The 18,721-nt window shown below is 40.2% G+C and overlaps 1 protein-coding gene across 1 annotated transcript in view; it reads left to right on the top strand.

Moving 5' to 3' along the window:
• The window catches only part of LOC132822714 (docking protein 5-like), a 441,405-nt gene that overhangs the window by 216,326 nt on the left and 206,358 nt on the right, over positions 1–18,721 (top strand). The window contains exon 2 of the mRNA XM_060835986.1: positions 14,625–14,732. Within this exon, the coding sequence (XP_060691969.1) occupies positions 14,625–14,732 (108 nt within the window). The remainder of the gene's footprint in view (positions 1–14,624; positions 14,733–18,721) is intronic.

Below are 18,721 nucleotides of genomic sequence, written 5' to 3'. Positions count from 1 at the left end.
AAGAGCAGTTGGATATCAGAAGATTGGGAAGGCTACAAAAACAAACAGAGGATAATAAAGAGAGTAATAAGAAAGGAGAGGATCAAATATGAAGGTAGGCTAGCCAGTAATATTAGAAATGATAGTAAAAGTTTCTTTCAATACATAAGAGACAAACGACAAGCCAAAGTAGACATTGGCCCACTTCAAACTGATGCTGGAAGCCTAGTGATGGGAGATAAGGAAATAGCAGGAGAACTTAATAAGTACTTTGCGTCAGTCTTCACAGTGGAAGACATGAGTAATATCCCAACATTTAAAGCGAGTCAGAGGGCTGAGTTGAGTATGGTTGCCATTACAAAAGAGAAAGTGCTAGAAAAGCTAAAAGGTCTTAAAATTGATAAATCTCCTGGCCCCGATGGGCTACATCCTAGAGTTCTGAGGGAGCTGACTAAGGAAATAGCGGAGGCATTGGTAGAGATCTTTCAAAAGTCACTGGAGTCAGGGAAGGTCCCGGATGATTGGAAGATCGCGGTTGTAACCCACTTGTTCAAGAAAGGATCAAGACAAAAGATGGAAAATTATAGGCCAATTAGCCTAACCTCGGTTGTTGGTAAAATTCCAGAATCCATCAATAAGGATGAGGTTTCTAAATTCTTGGAAGAGCAGGGTCGGATTAGAACAAGTCAACATGGATTTAGTAAGGGGAGGTCGTGCCTGACAAACCTGTTGGAATTCTTTGAAGAGGTGACAAGTAGGTTAGACCAGGGAAACCCAGTGGATGTGGTCTATCTAGACTTTCAAAAGGCCTTTAATAAGGTGCCACACGGGAGGCTGCTGAGCAAGGTGAGGGCCCATGGTGTTCGTGGTGAGCTACTAGTATGACAATAGACAAGAGGTGCAGGAGTAGGCCATTCTACCCTTCAATATGATCATGGCTGATCATCCTTAATCAGTATCCTATTTCTGCCTTATCTCCATGACTCCTGAATCCAGAGACTGGGCCTCCACTGCCCTCTGGGGGAGAGCATTCCACACAGCCACCACTCTCTGAGTGAAGAAGTTTCTCCTCATCTCTGTCCTAAATGGTCTAGCCCGTATTTTTAAGTTGTGTCCTCTGGTTCGGCACTCACCCATCAGCGGAAACATGTTTCCTGTCTCCAGAGTGTCCAATCCTTTAATAATCTTATATGTCTTAATCAGATCCCCTCTCAGTCTTCTAAACTCAAGGGTATACAAGCCCAGTCGCTCCAGTCTTTCAGTGTAAGTATGGATTGAGGATTGACTGTCTGACAGAAGGCAGAGAGTTGGGATAAAAGTTTGTTTTTTGGAATGGCAGCCGGTGACAAGCGGTGTCCCGCAGGGTTCAGTGTTGGGGCCGCAGCTGTTCACATTATATATTAATGATCTGAATGAAGGGACTGGGGGCATTCTAGCTAAGTTTGACGATGATACGAAGTTAGGTGGACAGGCAGGTAGTACTGAGGAAGTGGGTAGGCTACAGAAGGTTCTAGACAGTTTGGGAGAGTGGTCCAGGAAATGGCTGATGGAATTCAATGTGAACAAATGCGGGGTCTGCACTTTGGAAAAAAGAATATAAGCATGGACTACTTTCTAAATGGTGAGAAAATTCATAAAGCCAAAGTACAAAGGGATCTGGGAGTGCTAGTCGAGGATTCTCTAAAGGTAAACATGCAGATTGAGTCCATGATTAAGAAGTGAATGCAATGTTGTCATTTATCTCAAGAGGGTTGGAATATAAAAGCACTGTTGTGCTACTGAGACTTTATAAAGCTCTGGCCAGGCCCCATTTGGAGTAGTGTCCAGTTTTGGTCCCCACACCTCAAGAAGGATATACTGGCACTGGAGTGTGTCCAGCAAAGATTCACACGAATGATCCCTGGAATGGTAAGTCTAACATACAAGGAACAGCTGAGGGTCCTGGGATTGTATTCATTGGAGTTTAGAAGATTAAGGGAAATCTAATAGAAACTTAAAAGATAATACATGGCTTGGAAAGTGTAGACGCTAGGAAATTGTTTCCGTTAGGCGAGGAGACGAGGACCCGTGGACACAGCCTTAGAATTAGAGGGGGTCAATTCAGAACAGAAATGCGGAGACATTTCTTCAGCCAGAGAGTGGTGGGGTCTGTGGAATTCATTGCCGCAGAGTGCAGTGGAGGTCGGGACGCTAAATGTCTTCAAGGCAGAGATTGGTAAGTTCTTGATGTCACAAGGAATTAAGGGCTACTGGGAGAATGCGGGTAAGTGGATTTGAAACGCCCATCAGCCATGATTGAATGGTGGAGTGGACTTGATGGGCCGAATGGCCTTACTTCCACTCCTATGCCTTATGGTCTTATGGTCTTAAATATCTGTTTTGATTACAAACATTGTCATTCTAGTATAAGTAAACATGTCAAGCCATCCTGATTTGTACAGACTACAATTGCATCCATTTCCACCTCTTTCTCTCTCTCTTTCTTGCAGTTCCCCCACTTACTCTTCCAAAGATTTTCCTTACACAGAAAGCAATACACTTTTTCTGCAGTTCTTTCTTTTTTTTTCAGATATAAATCTGATATAATTGATTGGAGCCATCTTTATTCTCCTACTTTCTCCCTCAAGAATATGTACTCAGTTAACAAAAACACTGGGAGGAACTGTGCCATTGAGGTTGCCAGTGCTGGTGAAGATCACATTTGCCTTCTATCAACACTTGACATTTATAGGAGGAACTGTCATTTTTTTTGACCAATTTTAAGTATTAATGTTTTGTCAGGTGTGGTGGAGATTATCAAGCTGTTTAAAGTCATGAATGTATTCTAGGAGCAGTATGGCACAGGATCACAGCTTTAATTTTCATTTCAAATATTTCAGTTAGACAACTCACTTAGACTTAGACTTAGACTTAGACTTACAGTGTGGAAACAGGCCCTTCGGCCCAACAAGTCCACACCGACCCGCCGAAGCGAAACCCACCCATACCCCTACATTACCCCTTACCTAACACTACGGGCAATTTAGCATGGCCAATTCACCTGACCCGCACATCTTTGGACTGTGGGAGGAAACCGGAGCACCCGGAGGAAACCCACGCAGACACGGGGAGAACGTGCAAACTCCACACAGTCAGTCGCCTGAGTCGGGAATTGAACCCGGGTCTTCAGGCGCTGTGAGGCAGCAGTGCTAACCACTGTGCCACCGTGCCGCCCTAACCACTGTGCCACCGTGCCGCGACTTCTTGTCAGGGTGCTGCTATCTCGATTCCTATTGGGAGATTGAACAGAAGTGACATACATGAGGACAAGCTGATCAGAGAAGAAGAAGAGAAAAACTTTGAGCAGGAGACTATATCTACTCAGAAATGTCAGGGAACAAGTCCTCTATCTCCGATAGTGAAGAATACTCTGTGTGATATTATATTTTGCTAAGGATGTGTTCATCAAATCCTGACACCTGTTGGAGACAGATTTGCAGTTTCAGTGCTGGTTACAAATAACATTGCCAGTGGCCATGAACAACTTTGCATCAGGTTCCTTTCAGTTAGTAGTTCTGCAGAGGTCACTGAGATTCTTACTGTGAAAAAGAGGAACACTTTGCTTTTTCCCTTTCCGGTAGGAAGCAGAAAGAAGGCCTTTGTCGTGTAACAGGTTTTTTATCATGCAGGATGCCATTGACAGTTTAAATGTCACTTTGAAGTCACCGATTGTTAATTCAGAGATGTATTAAATTGCAAACATTTCCAACATTGTTATGTGTATCTGGTTTCATACATGTCAGTGTCCATTATCCTGGCAACAGTTATAACATTTTTATTCACCAGCATCCATTATTCCGTCAGTATTTTATTCATTGAATAACAAGAATTATCCAGTGACCACTGGGCATATGACTGTGGTGCACAGTCAACACCTAGAGAGACTCCATCACATAAATTGTTATTGAGCAAACCAACAGAGTGTTTATACAACAGTGGTGAGGCTGCTCAGGAGGAATACTGGAATATTCACCTAGCCACACATCACATTTAATCATGGACTGCATCAATGTGGACAATCTTGACATCATCAACCCTTGGCACTGACTGTTTGACAAGCAGCTGAGGAAGGACAGACAGTGGAGCAAGGGATGAGACAACCAACAAATAGTCACCTTTCTGGTTGGATTGACTAGAATTTTGTTTTATTCAGTTGAGTGACATGGTCATCAGTGGCTCGCCAGCATTTATTTCTTGCCCCTAGTTGCCCTTGAGATGCCTTCTTGAACCACTGCAGTCTGTGCTCAAAATTAGTTCATCTGATTACAGTACCATTATAAGCAACCCTAATTCCCCAATCAGTGACAATCTTTCAAATTGACGTATTTCTGATATTGCTGAAAATGTGTTGTTGGTTAAAGCACAGCAGGTTAGGCAGCATCCAAGGAACAGGAAATTCGACGTTTCGGGCCAGAGCCCTTCATCAGGAATGAGGAGAGGGTGCCAGGCAGGCTAAGATAAAAGGTAGGGAGGAGGGACTTGGGGGACGGGCGATGGAGATGTGATAGGTGGAAGGAGGTCAAGGTGAGGGTGATAGGCCGGAGTGGGGTGGGGGCGGAGAGGTCAGGAAGAGGATTGCAGGTTAGGAGGGCGGTGCTGAGTTCAAGGGAATTGACTGAGACAAGGTGAGGGGAGGGGAAATGAGGAAACTGGAGAAATCCGAGTTCATCCCTTGTGGCTGGAGGGTTCCCAGGCGGAAGATGAGGCGCTCTTCCTCCAACCGTCGTGTTATTATGTTCTGGCGATGGAGGAGTCCAAGGACCTGCATGTCTTCGATGGAGTGGGAGGGAGAGTTAAAGTGTTGAGCCACGGGGTGGTTGGGTTGATTGGTTCGGGCATCCCAGAGGTGTTCCCTGAAGCGTTCTGCAAGTAGGCGGCCTGTCTCCCCAATATAGAGGAGGCCACATCGGGTGCAGCGGATGCAATAGATGATGTGTGTGGAGGTGCAGATGAATTTGTGGTGGATATGGAAGGATCCCTTGGGGCCTTGGAGGGAAGTAAGGGAGGAGGTGTGGGTGCAAGTTTTGCATTTCCTGCGGTTGCAGGGGAAGGTGCCGGGAGTGGAGGTTGGGTTGGTGGGGGGTGTGGACCTGACGAGGGAGTCACGAAGGGAGTGGTCTTTGCGGAACGCTGATAGGGGAGGGGAGGGAAATATATCCCTGGTGGTGGGGTCCGTTTGGAGGTGGCGGAAATGACGGCGGATGATATGTTGTATACGGAGGTTGGTGGGGTGGTAGGTGAGAAACAGTGGGGTTCTGTCTTGGTGGCGGTTGGAGGAGCGGGGCTCAAGGGCGGAGGAGCGGGAAGTGGAGGAGATGCGGTAGAGGGCATCGTCGATCACGTCTGGGGGGAATCTGCGGTCCTTGAAGAAGGAGGCCATCTGGGCTGTACGGTATTGGAACTGGTCCTCCTGGGAGCAGATGCGGCGGAGACGAAGGAATTGGAAAATGGGATGGAGTTTTTACAGGGGGCAGGGTGGGAGGAGGTGTAGCCCAGGTAGCTGTGGGAGTCAGTCGGTTTATAGAAGATGTCTGTGTTGAGTCGTTCGCCCGAGATCGAAATGGAAAGGTCTAGGAAGGGGAGGGAGGAGTCTGAGACAGTCCAGGTGAATTTGAGGTCGGGATGGAAGGTGTTGGTAAAGTTGATGAACTGTTCAATCCCCTCGTGGGAGCACGAGGCAGCGCCAATACAGTCATCGATGTAGCGGAGGAAAAGGTGGGGGGTGGTGCCAGTGTAGTTGCGGAAGATGGACTGTTCCACATATCCTACAAAGAGACAGGCATAGCTGGGGCCCATGCGGGTGCCCATGGCAACTCCTTTAGTTTGGAGGAAGTGGGAGGATTGGAAAGAGAAGTTATTCAGGGTGAGGACCAGTTCAGTCAGTCGAAGGAGGGTGTCAGTGGAAGGGTACTGGTTGGTGCAGCGGGAAAGGAAGAAGCGGAGGGCTTTGAGTCCTTCTTGATGGGGGATGGAGGTGTACAGGGACTGGATGTCCATCGTGAAGATAAGGCGTTGGGGGCCGGGGAAGCAAAAATCATGGAGGAGATGGAGGGCGTGGGTGGTGTCCCAAACGTAGGTGAGATGTTCTTGGACTAAAGGGGACAGAACCGTGTCGAGGTACGCGGAGATGAGTTCGGTGGGGCAGGAGCAGGCTGAGACAATGGGTCGGCTGGGGCAAGCAGGCCATCAGAAAGATATTTCTGATATTTCCAAACACAGTGTCCCCATACCTAATTATACATTGGGATCCCAGCAATTGTTTTCATGACTAAAAAAAAATACAACAATTATGTCAGATGTGTTGATGAAAAGTTGAGAAGCTGGAGAAATACATTAGATTACAGCTCGGAGATCCTGTGAAGTAATATAAAATGTGTTAAAATTTATCAATTGCAATCTCAATTCAGATAGCTGGATTGAACAAGTTTTGCATTTAACAAGTTTGGGAATAGATGAAAAATGAAAGTATCAATTTTACCACTTGTTACCAGGGATAGACATTTAAATATGAAAATAACTTCAGTTTGAAGGGGAGAATCTGGTGTCAAATATCATTACAAAAGGTTTTGTTCAGATTGAGGATTTCTATTCAAAAAAGTATGTATAAAGGCAAAGTTTGTGTCCATCTGAAAAATAACGTAATTTGAATAATATGTAATTGAATTAAGAATTCACAATGAGAACTGTGAACTTTAAATATCTGAATCACAGATAAAGAATAGAATAATTTTTAAGGTAAATATATTTCTGTGAAAAAGGCTGCTGAAGGAGCAAGAGCTGATTTTGGAGATAACAGCATAGAGAAGTAAAGAAGCAAAACACATTAGAAAAGTGGATTAAGAATAGTGCAGTGAAACAACGTGCAGGAAAAAAATAATTATATATTATTATGGCAGATTCAAGTTGAGCATATGAGAGATTTTCTTCTTTACTTCATCATGAATGAATAGTCAATCCCTTTAAATATGATGCAGAATCCTGAGATTATTTTCATGTAAAATTACAGAGTTTTGGGATACAACAACTGTTGAGGTAAAAAGTTTGGGTTTCTGGAGCAGACATATCAGGCCAAAGTAATGCTGCAAGTACGAGTTTGTAAAAGAAAACTCTGATTGGTTAGTAGCAGCGTGACAAAGAATATTTCTCGTCAATATTAGGTCTGAGTACTTTTCATTAAATGTTAGAAAGAAAAGGATCCCTTTGGTACAAACTCATAGTGACATAAGCAAGGATTGATAGGCAAGGGAAAGAGTAACTTAAGTCATAGACAGGTTGCTCCATTAACCCACATTCAAATAATGAGCAAGAATCGAAAAGTGAACTTTCATGACTAGAGGACTGAAAATCATAAAGTCGATCAAACTAAGTCAAAACCTTACTGAATAGTTAAACCAGTTAGTAACATAGACAAAAGGAAAGTTTACAAAATGCTTATTAATTCGGGGACTTACTTGGACCAGGAGATCAAAACAAGATGATTAAAAAGGAACTTTTAAATTTCTGAAATGTATTATAGTCATTTAGAAAGATCCTCAGCTGTCTGATCATTTACTTAAAGATGTAAGTTACACATTTAATATGCGAAGCACGAATTTCTAACAACATTGCTATGGCATTGGTATTATTCAGAGATAAATCATAGAACCATACATATCATATGTAAGCATGCTGACATCATGAATAAATGGATAGGGAGCCTAACAGTGTGGGAGGTTTAACCAGTGTAGAATTGTAGAAAATCCCAGAGATGTCAAATTGAGATATAATAATTATGAATATGAACTTAGTGGTGCTTAACTGAAATATGTTGGTGACATCATCACTGCTGGCGCTATTAAAAGTGAATGTCTGACCTATTGAATTGATGCCATTTTTGCACTGCTGGAAAAGCCTTCAAGGGATGGTCAATCAGATGAACACACCTATAGAAATTTTATTCAAAAACACATTGCACATATCAAGAAGCTTATGAAGAACCACAGAATGTACCTGGAATTATCAAATGGTCTTTCAGGATCGCATAACTTCATCCAATACTGTGGCCACACCAGGTCCTGATAAGAAACTTAGTTAGAAATAAGACAAAAAAAAAACCTGTGGATCTCAGATACAATCCTACAGGAGTAAACAAAAGTAAAACAAGATTGTTCACCACATGTTCAAAAAGAGTTTATAATAGCAATAGCGCACAACAGAAGTAAGATTCTGGAGTTTAAAGAAAGTAGGATGAACAGGTTCACTTTTTATTTTTACTTTTGATATTTGTCTGATGCATTATATACTCAATTTATCTTTGGCTTTCCACACACTGAAGTGTGTCACCTATTCAGAATTTCTGTCTCACAGCATTGCTAGTCCATTGAAAAGAAACTCACAATGCTGAAATATTGTCGAAACTCAAAACTTTGTCAATGAAGGCTCATTCATGCCGAAACCTTCAGTAAGCATTAGATGTCTGAAAGAAATGGATACAAACTCCCATTGGTACTTTGTGTTCTTGGATAACAAGGCAGTAAATATTTTATTATTGATTTAAACTCCAAGTCATGTCTATTAGAAATACAAGTTAAATACTAGCATAAAATCATTATAATCATGCAGACTTGTAACCTTGAATTCAAAAATAATAAGAAATGATATTTAGTGTCTCCTGTAGAAATATGCATTTTTTTTTGTCCTGTCCATTCTGGACTTGATTCCAGTCTACATGTTGGTGACATCAGAGGGACTGAAGTGATGTAGAATTACATAGAAGTTGCAACATGAAAATAGCTGCACAGTCTGTGTTAGTTGATATCAATATTTAGATTAACAATATTTTGTGCCTCTCCCTGGAAGGAACAAATCAAAGGATCCCTTGGGGCCAAACTATTTTTGTAAAAAAGAGTTTTGAAGCATGACAACAATTCAAAATTTAATTTAAAGGATGAAGACTTTGTCTAAGTTTAAAAATTAGCAACTGATTGATATTATGCTTTGGATGAGACTAAAAACCATCTAGTTGTAAGCAATTGCATGACTGCATTATAAAGAAGAGCAATGGATTTCTCCCCAGTGTCTCAGCCAATCATTGCATTTCAAGTAATATCTCTACAAAAGAGATAATCTGATCATCTTCATATTTCTGTTCGTGGACATCGCTATTTAAAACTTGACTGTTCAGCTTCTTACATTACAACAGTGGCTACACTCCAATTTCTCTTTTTAGTCTTGTCTTGTAATGTCCATATGCTATGAGCCCGACATGCAGTCTGCGCTGTGACTCATTTATTTATTTTATTTCTCACCCTGAACTGCATTGTTTAAAGATTTAACTTTGTGATTTCACTTTGGGATTTTAAATGCCTGTTCACTCACTGTCTGAACTGGACTTGGCATCACCTCCACAGATCACCATCTTGTGGTGCAACCTGTACCTTTGCTCAGGAGATGCAAATTGTTTTTATACCAACATTTCTCTTATCAGGTCTCAAAAGTGTTTTTTGTCACTTTTCAGTTGCTACAAGATACTTTGGGGTTTGATGTCCTCAGCAATCAGGACTATCCTTTCTGGGTTGCCTGCATATTTGCATTGTTGGGATTGTTGCTGCTCAGTTAAATCTTCAAATCTCATTTTGATCACGATTTTGAGTTTGTAAGATGTAATTCATTGTATTATTGAGACTATTTACAGGTTATAAGAATAGACTCTGTATTGCTACAAAGATGTTTAGGAGGACATAGCTTTGAGCTTTTGTCTCCCCTGAGATCCTAGTTTACTCTCCTACCATGTCCTCATAACATCACTGTGGGAGGTACTTATTGCATTCAATTAAGTATTTAACATTTCACACCCACATGCAACCATTTATATGCAAAATAGTGTTGAGTCATGCAATGAAGATCAATTGTATGGAAGTAATTTCTTAGGAGTAGTATTTTACATATATAGACACAAAAGAATGGTGCCTCAGCATATAGTACTGTAATCCCATTTGAAGTGGTCAACTGCACTTTATGGAGTATCTAATTGCTGAATTCATGCAGAGAATTTTAAAATAGGAATCAAAATAAGTTTGAAGTTTGGTTATTGTAGAGTAAGTTGCTTATGTTACTGGAAATACAGGTATAGGCAAAATTCACAAATAAAACAGCTGAAACATCATCCACTGCACCAATTAAAGCCACAAAGTGAGTATCAAATTGTTTCAGTAATGTGGTGAAGTTGTTTTTGACAGGTTTGATCAATGTAGTCTCCCAAAAGGTGGCACAAATCATAATACACTTGAAAACTAAAAGTGATAAATTGCATGGAAATTTTCTTTTAGACATCTAATGCTTACTGAAGGTTTCAGTATGAATGAGCCTTCATCGACAAAGTTTTGAGTTTCAACAATTTGCTGAAGAATATGATTGCACCCCGGCAGCTTCAACTTCAAATTACTCACAGTGAAATGAACTTGAAGAGAGGTCGAAATTGTCCATAGGAATCTGATTAAATCATACGGTAGAGGAAATCATGTGTGTGACTGCCTGCTGGTGTACTGCAGGATTTTGAGAACCTGCCATCATCAGTGAAAATGTTACTGACATGAATGTCTGAACACTGGACCTCAGAAATAGAAGAGAAGCAGCAAGAATACAAAAATGTGTACAGGATAAATTTCACAGCCCATAGATTTTCACAGGCCCAAAATTCTCAAAGAATCCAAGCTGTAACCTATGATTTTCCATTTGCTAAAGTTATGAGTTTAGCTCACAGGCTTCCAACATTTCTCTTAAATGATAAAATGTGCTAGTCGAAATTGCTGTACAAGTACATTGATTTAAAAAGCATTATCAAGCAGCAGGTATATCCAAGATCATGTTTGGTGCAAATTTAATGAGGTGCATTTATTAGCATTGATCAATGGAACATTGGAAAAGCAGGGATTCTTGGAATAATCTAGCTAGGCATTTGATCCAACCGTATATTTATTTTCTTCATCTGACAGGTCAGTCAGCAGTACAGAAGGAGACATAAAACCAAAACTATTTTCAACTGAAAGTTTCAGCGAATGAAAATTTGTGACATTAAGTTCTTAGTTTTATTGAAATGCAGTAATTATTTGGATATGAAAATATATGGCTGCCATGTTTCAGAATATAGAGAGATTTGTTTTAAAGCAAAAATACATTATGTTAAGGTTAATAATGCAGAAAGATTTCCTATGAGTAATCAACGATTATTACTTAGAAAGTTACGTAAAGAAATGCTGCCTCATTTATGTAACTGAAAAATGTAGAGCAAACTGCAATCAACTCTTAAAGTTAGTAAATACAATGTATTACAAGGTATTAGAATCATTTCACCTGAATGGAATCATTTCATTACCAATGAAAAACTATGAGTAATCAATAAAACAATGTAGCTGGCATGATCCATGAGGCATCATTGACATTTATACAAACCCTTGAGAAATTTGAAAGTTGAAGTCTTGTTTACCTATCCAATCTTCGATCAGCCATCAGCTACAAGGCTCAAGTCAAGATGTAATGAAATACTCAAGATTTCCTAGATGACTGCAGAACCAACAATATTCAGCACTCAGCACCATCAAGGATTAAACAACCTGCTCGACTGACATCCCATTTAAGACCTTCAACATTCACCCCATTTACCATCAATGCACAGTGAAATCAATGCGTACTATCTGCAAGATGTTACCAAGGCTCATTTGAATGCACCTTCCAAACTTGGAACCCCAGCACTTAGAAGAACAAGGATACCAGATATATGATAACACCTCACCCTGCATTTCCCCCTTCAAGCCGCACATCATCCTGTCATGGAATTATGCAACCATTTGTTCACTGTTACAAGGAACGCGCTATGTAAAGGCATTATAGGTGTCTTACACCATATTTGCACAACATTTCAAGAAGGCAGCTCACTAGCAACTTCTCACGAACAATTGGAGACAGGCAATAAATGCTTACCTAGCCAGTGATATTCACATCCGGTGAATGAATAAAACAAATTTCCAAAGTGTCACTCTGCCTCTCTTTGCAACTACCTTTGCAACATGCATTTTTTCCTTAAAGAACGACAGTGGCATGATTATAGAGGGTGGGGCTGGCTTGAATACCCCCAAACTGCAGGAAGGTTAGGTGCTAGCTAACACAATTCTGCACTGTCACTATAATATACTGTCTGAAGTGAGTAGCATGGAGGTCTTCAGTGGGATTGAGCAACTACAGAAGCCCCAGCTGTATCAAAACTCGGTGGTGGATTTTTTCCGAGATCAGAAGTAGCCCCATGAAGAAGAGATGACAACTTCCTGAGCCTCATTGTCTGGTCTTGTTGGTTATAGAGGGATAGTTTAAGAGTAGCGGTGCTTTTTATCGACTTGGATTTTGAGAAAATCTACTTTCTCGTGCCAACCCACATTAATTGTATGATGATGGACTGCATAATATTCTGATCATTTGATTTAGGAAGAAACTCAATTGATTGTTAATTATTTAATTAAAAATAGTGAGTGGCTTGCTGATGTCAGCGCTCAACCGATGACCATACTAAGGGTTCAACTTGGGAAAGGGCAGAAAGGTGACTAATTTGGCACCTCACATCTTTTTTGTGGCATCCTTCCCACTCATCCCTGCTGTATACACACTTGGGTGGTAGGCCATAAGATCCAATCCCAACTATTTTGCCTCCAACATTGTTTCTGAAAATGGATTCCATTGAAGTAGTTAAGATGGAGGGGGAATAAAATCATTAAATATAGCAGCAGAATTAAGCCATTTGGCTCATCAAGTCTACCCCACCATTCAATCATGACTGAGATTTTTCTCAATTCCAGTCTCTTACTTTCTCCCCACAACCTTCAATCCCCTTTGTTAATCAAGAACTGATTGATCCCTGTCTTGAAAAAACTCAATGACTTGGTCTCCACAGCCTTTGGTGGCAATGCATTCAATGGATTCATCATCCTTTGGCAGAAAAAAAATCCTCCTTCTCTCAGTTCTAAAGCGTCATTCATTCACTTAGGCTCTGCTCTCAAGTTTTAGTCTCTCCCACTAGTGGAAAGATCTTCTCCCTGTCTACTTCCTCCAGTCATCTCAATATTTTGCAATTTTCAATTAGATCCCCCCTCAACCTCTAAACCCCATCAAGTACAGATGCAGAGCCCACACAGTTCCTCATATGACAAGCCCTTCATCTTTGACATCATTTTTGTAAGCCTTCTTTGGACCCTGTCCAAAGCCAGCATATCCTTCCTTGGATACAAGCCCCAAATCCACTCTTAATATTCAAAATGCTCTGACCAGAGCTTTGTAAAGCTTCAGCGGTACATCTCTGCTCTTGTATTCTAGATCTCTCAAAATGAATGCTAACATTGCATTGCCTTCCTAACTGCCAAATGAGTCTGTATCTTAACTCTAAGAGAATCCTAAACTAGGACTCCTCAGTCCATTTGTGCTTTGGTTAATCTTTGCCTCTTTTTCCTATCAAAATGCATAATCTCCCACTTTCCATTGTATTCCATCTACCAATTTTTTGCCTACTCTGCTTATCTATTTAAGTCCTTCTGCAGCCTCCCTGCTTCCTTGTGCCTTCATCTAAATTTATGTCATCTCCAAAGTTAGTGAAATTCCCTCAGTTGTTTTGGCCATGTTGTTAATGTAGGACTTTATATCAGGGAGAGAAATTATGAATGCACACTTCACTATAAATTGTTAGTTACTTGTAATTAAAGAGGGAATTGGTCCATGATATTTTTAATCGACATAAATGCTTGCAATCCTGGAAGCACCCATTACTAAGTTTGGACATTGAGGGCCAGAAGACTGAGACGATGCTTATTTAACCTTCCAGCAGTAGATTATAGATGTGGGGTAGGACTGTGTCAGCAGCCTGTGAATAGCTAAACATTCTTCCTGATAGAATGGTTGGTGGTGGGTATGTTGAGTGGGGTGGGGGTGTTGGAAGCACGAAACAGATTGCCATGTTCTCTTTATCCTCTATTTCATTCTTTAAAAATTGTTGCAAAGAAAGAAGCCGATATCTACCCAGAGAAATCATTATTTCCTAAAATGGAAAGAAAGCCAACCTTCCCCGGCTGGATTGTACAAATAATTGAGGTTCTGCTTCTTTGTGTATTATCCAGCTCAGGATTTAAAGAAAGTGCAATGCAGCCAGCAGTTGACTGATCTATGCTTTATTCAGAAGGCAAAGGTGATAACATTGAATTTTCAAATAAAAGAACCGGCGTTTAAGTCGTGCATTGTCAAATTCCCAGAATATTCCAAATCACTTTGCAACCAATAAATTACTTTTTGGAATGCAGTTATGTTTGCTAGCTGGTAAATGAAGTGAATATGCACACAGCAATGCTCAACAAATAGCAGATAAATGAACTGATTCTGATAGGAACGTTGTCTAGGATTTGGCAGAACTCCCTATTCGCCTTTGAATAGTGTAATAGTGGCACCAGTAAAACAGCAACTTTGACAATAGATTGTGTTGTGAATGCAACTCAGTATTGTATTTGTTTGTTTTTCTCAGAAGTGCAGCATAAGCACAAATCCACAAGAGAAAGCATTGAATTAATGTGTTTCTTCTTTGCTTTAATACATTGTAGATTTATCAGAGATGCTGGCTCGTGTTGAAGAAGGCCTCCAGCAAAGGCCCAAAGCGATTGGAGAAGTTTTCCGATGAACGAGCTGCATATTTCAGATGCTATCACAAGGTAAGCTCGCTGTTGATGAAAAGAAATAAACTTGCAAAAGTAGCAGGTTATTTTAGTCAACTGTTTGCTTTTACGATGTCTTTCTTGAATATTGTTGCTTTAATGATACAAGACTTTCTTATGGTAAAATAGAAAAATAACATAAGCTTACATTGAACACATCCTTGCTTGGCTTAACTAATTTATTCCTGAAAAATGCAAGCAAAATGAAAAAAAAACTGAAATTGATAATCATGCTAAAAAAAAACTTGGCTTCCATTCATGTCCTAAACAGTATGTGCCCACTGTCTTCCACTCTGCTCCTTACAACCCCTGCAGACACAGCTTGAAGCAACATGGCACAGACGTGATCTGGGAGTGTTTCTCTGAGTCCAGGAACTGAGCTGACTTCAGGCTGCTGCAAGGCTTACACTAGAACCTGGTGATGCCCATGAGCCTATTCCAAAGCAACCTTCCTCAGTTTCTGCACCAGGCCAGGTCTGCATTTTTCACCCAGGGTATAGCCTGGTGACACTGGTCTGACTAACTGTGTGAAAGATGAGTGAGATGGAGCGGGGATCAGACACTATTGGGAGATCAGCAGAAACAGGGTGGGGCCCATTGTATTTGATGACCTGGCCAAGCTGTTCCAATTGAAATAGGTGCTCGTATCCTACTGAGCAACCTCGTTAAGCAATACCAGCCTCCCAAACCTTCACTCGCTTTTTGATTGAACAAGGCTAACATTTATTGTCATCCCTAACTGCCCTTGTGAAGGTGGTAGTTTGACGCTTTCTTGAACTGCTGCAGTTCATATAGCAGGTAGAGAGTTGGTAGGGAGGAAGTATATGGTGTCCAAACTTCTGCTTATTTGACTCTGATATTAGGAGAGCTGAGGGAGCTTTTCTTGAAACAGAGAAAGCTGAGAGGACATTTGATAAGTTATTTCAAATCATAAAATGTTAGATTGACTAAATAAAGGGAAGCTATTTATATAAGATCCCAAGGGATTATAACAGGATAAATATAACAAGGATATTTCCTCTAATGGTGGAATATAGAAGTAGGGATCATTCTTTAAAAACTAAAGAGTTGGCCATTTAAAATGGAGTAGTATGGATTTGTAGGACTTATCCAGAAACATGAAACAACATGAAGTAAAAGTCCACCTGTTACAACTAGATGAGCAAAATAAATTCAACATCATTTCTTAAATTGCACAAAATCAAATGCCAAAACTTAGTAGGTTTTTTTCAGTTATGAGTATACCCAATATATTGCAATTTCCCTGATTTGAAAATGTATTAATTGTGCAGTGACATCTAGTCTGAAAAAAACATTTGAAATCATTGTATTAATTTTCCATAATGTTTCATCATCTAGAATACAGCAATTAAAATGATGCCTTAACACTTGGTTATCTTTTCCATTATTTCTATTAATTCCAATGTCCCCTACCCCTTCCTCCATTGAAGAAATTTTCAGAATGCCTCCATTGAAGGCCCAGTGAAAGTCACCTGACTTGTTACAGATCACGCTAGATTGTTGAACTCCCTGACAGAAATGGCTCCATTTCACACTATACAGTAAATTCTCTGATTGTGCCACCGTACAAGGAAAGAGCACCTCATTTCAACTGTACAACATATTTCTACTCTTCCTCACACCCAGAGATTCACTTGCCCTTTTATGCATATTTTCCTGCTGGTAACATTAGGAGTCAGTGACTGAACAACTTTTTGACAGGTAACAAAATATAAATTTTAAAATTAATGATTACATGCAGTTATTTGATTTATTTAAAGAAGCATCAATCAAGTTTTCATGGAATTTGTAATGCACATGTTGTGTGTCCTAATGTCAGGCCATCTCTGGGGAGAGTCTAGTTCCTAATTTATTAGGTATTAATATGGGATGGACTGCTGGACAAAAATGGACAAAATAGTGGTAGCATTATCGAGATGGAGGAAACAGATCTTCATGTTGTTTACTTGGCCACATGCCACATTGACAACAGTCTCAATATGAATGACAATTACACATATTTTCAACAGTTTCTATTTAGCATGCAGTTGGTGGAGGCAACTTGAATCCAATGAAACCTCTGAGTCATGTACCCGATCATTTTCAGTTATGAAAATGCAATCAGCTTTCACAAAGCTGTTTTTGCTTGAACCTGGGAAAGATTTTCTAATTCTAGTCAGATTATAAAAGGTGGACTGTTGTGAATTGAGTTTTATTGAACTGAATCGCAGCTCGTGCTGTTTTCAGTTTTGGCATTTTTTCTGTCTTTCAACTACTGCTATTCCAAGAAAATAGGTGTCAGTTTCCAGGACGGAAAGGAGATGGACTCCCTTGTAGCCAAGAAGAGGTGCTGACACATACTGCTGTTTGAAGGTATAAGAGGAGTCTTCACATACCTGGATCCAATCCCCTGTGATGCTGGATGAAGTATCATGCCTTCTAATCCTTCTTTACTTGGTCCTTCAGCATTGCTGATTTACTTAGCAAGTTATGGAATGGGGAATTCAACTGTGCATTGCCTGGCACAAAACACCTGTGGTAACCACTCAGAACAATTGAATAACATCTTACAAACTCCATGAAAAAAGCCTCTTAAAAACTAGATTCCCATCTCGAGCTGCATGACTCAATGTGTACTACATTGGTGACATACAGCAGTAAGTGAGACTTGTCATTGAGTTTATGTCTATGATTTCTTGACTAGAATTAAAATAAGATTTATTGCCATATGTACTCAAGTACAGGGATACATGAGAACAGCAAAAAGTGTACAAAGTTGCCATTTCTGGACCATCTTATGTACAAAGATACCTCGGTACAAAATCTTAGGTATACATTAGAAAAATAAAGAAATGAAGGTAAACGTTTTGCATTACATTCTTTGTAAAGCAGGGAGTCTATGTTGGGCTTCACCTCAAGGCTAGGAGTCCATTCTGGCCTTCCTGGACGACATCGTTGATCAAAGAATTTATGCTTTGAATACCTTTCTAATAGTTCATGCATTACTTTCTTTATCATTATCTAATACTATTGATAGCTATTTGTTTTCAATAAAATGTACAACCAAGGTCTTGTTTAAAGATCGGCATCACCATAAATGAAGGTAGAACAAAATCAATTAACTGTAGTTTCTGCTGAGAATATAGGTTTACAGAAAAAAGCATCACATTAATCACCAATTGAGAATTTAAGTTTTCTATGTGTATATTTGAAAGAAACTCAATCACTATTGTAACTGCAAAATATGAAAAAAAGTTGCATTGTTTTGCTCTGATTGAGGTTGTTAATTTATTGATTTTGGAATCATGGATATCTTCAAGGGTATGTCAACCACAAAAAGACGGTGATGCTCTTGCATTTTTCTTTTGCAGGTTGTGGGCATTTTTGCCCAGGCCAGTACTTATTAGCCATACCTAACTGTGCTTCATTAGTTGATAGTGAATTGCCTTCTTGAACCATTTCACTCCATGTGGTGTAGAGACCCACTGGGCTGTTAGGAAGGGAGGTCCAGGACTTTCACACAGTGACAGTGTGGGAATGACAATATAATTCCAAGTCAGAATGGTGTGTCATCCGAAAGAGAACTTTAAGATGGAAATGTTCCCTTGCATCTATTGCTCTTGCCCTTCCAGGCGGCAAAGGTTTGGAATGTAATATTGACTGAGCAGTTGAGATCCTGCAGCACATCTTAGAGATGATATACACTGCTGTCACTGTGCATTACTGGTAAATAATCAAATATTGAAGGTGATGAATGGAGTGACAATCAAGTGAGCTGTTTTGTTCTGGATGGTGTAAAGTTTGTTGAGTATCACTGGAGCTGCACTCATCCAGTCATGTGGGGAATATTCCATCACATTCCTGACTCTTGTCTTTTAGGTAGTGGACAGGCTTTGGAAAATCAAAGGTGAGTTACTCACTGTAGAATCCCTCATCTTTGGCTTGATATTTTTTAGCCCGGTCTTTTCATGCCAGTTTAGTTCAGT

The sequence above is a fragment of the Hemiscyllium ocellatum genome, chromosome 15 (genome assembly GCF_020745735.1).
Source record: "Hemiscyllium ocellatum isolate sHemOce1 chromosome 15, sHemOce1.pat.X.cur, whole genome shotgun sequence".
In the NCBI taxonomy this organism is placed as follows: Eukaryota; Metazoa; Chordata; class Chondrichthyes; order Orectolobiformes; family Hemiscylliidae; genus Hemiscyllium; species Hemiscyllium ocellatum.
This window is presented reverse-complemented; position numbering and strand designations above follow the sequence as displayed.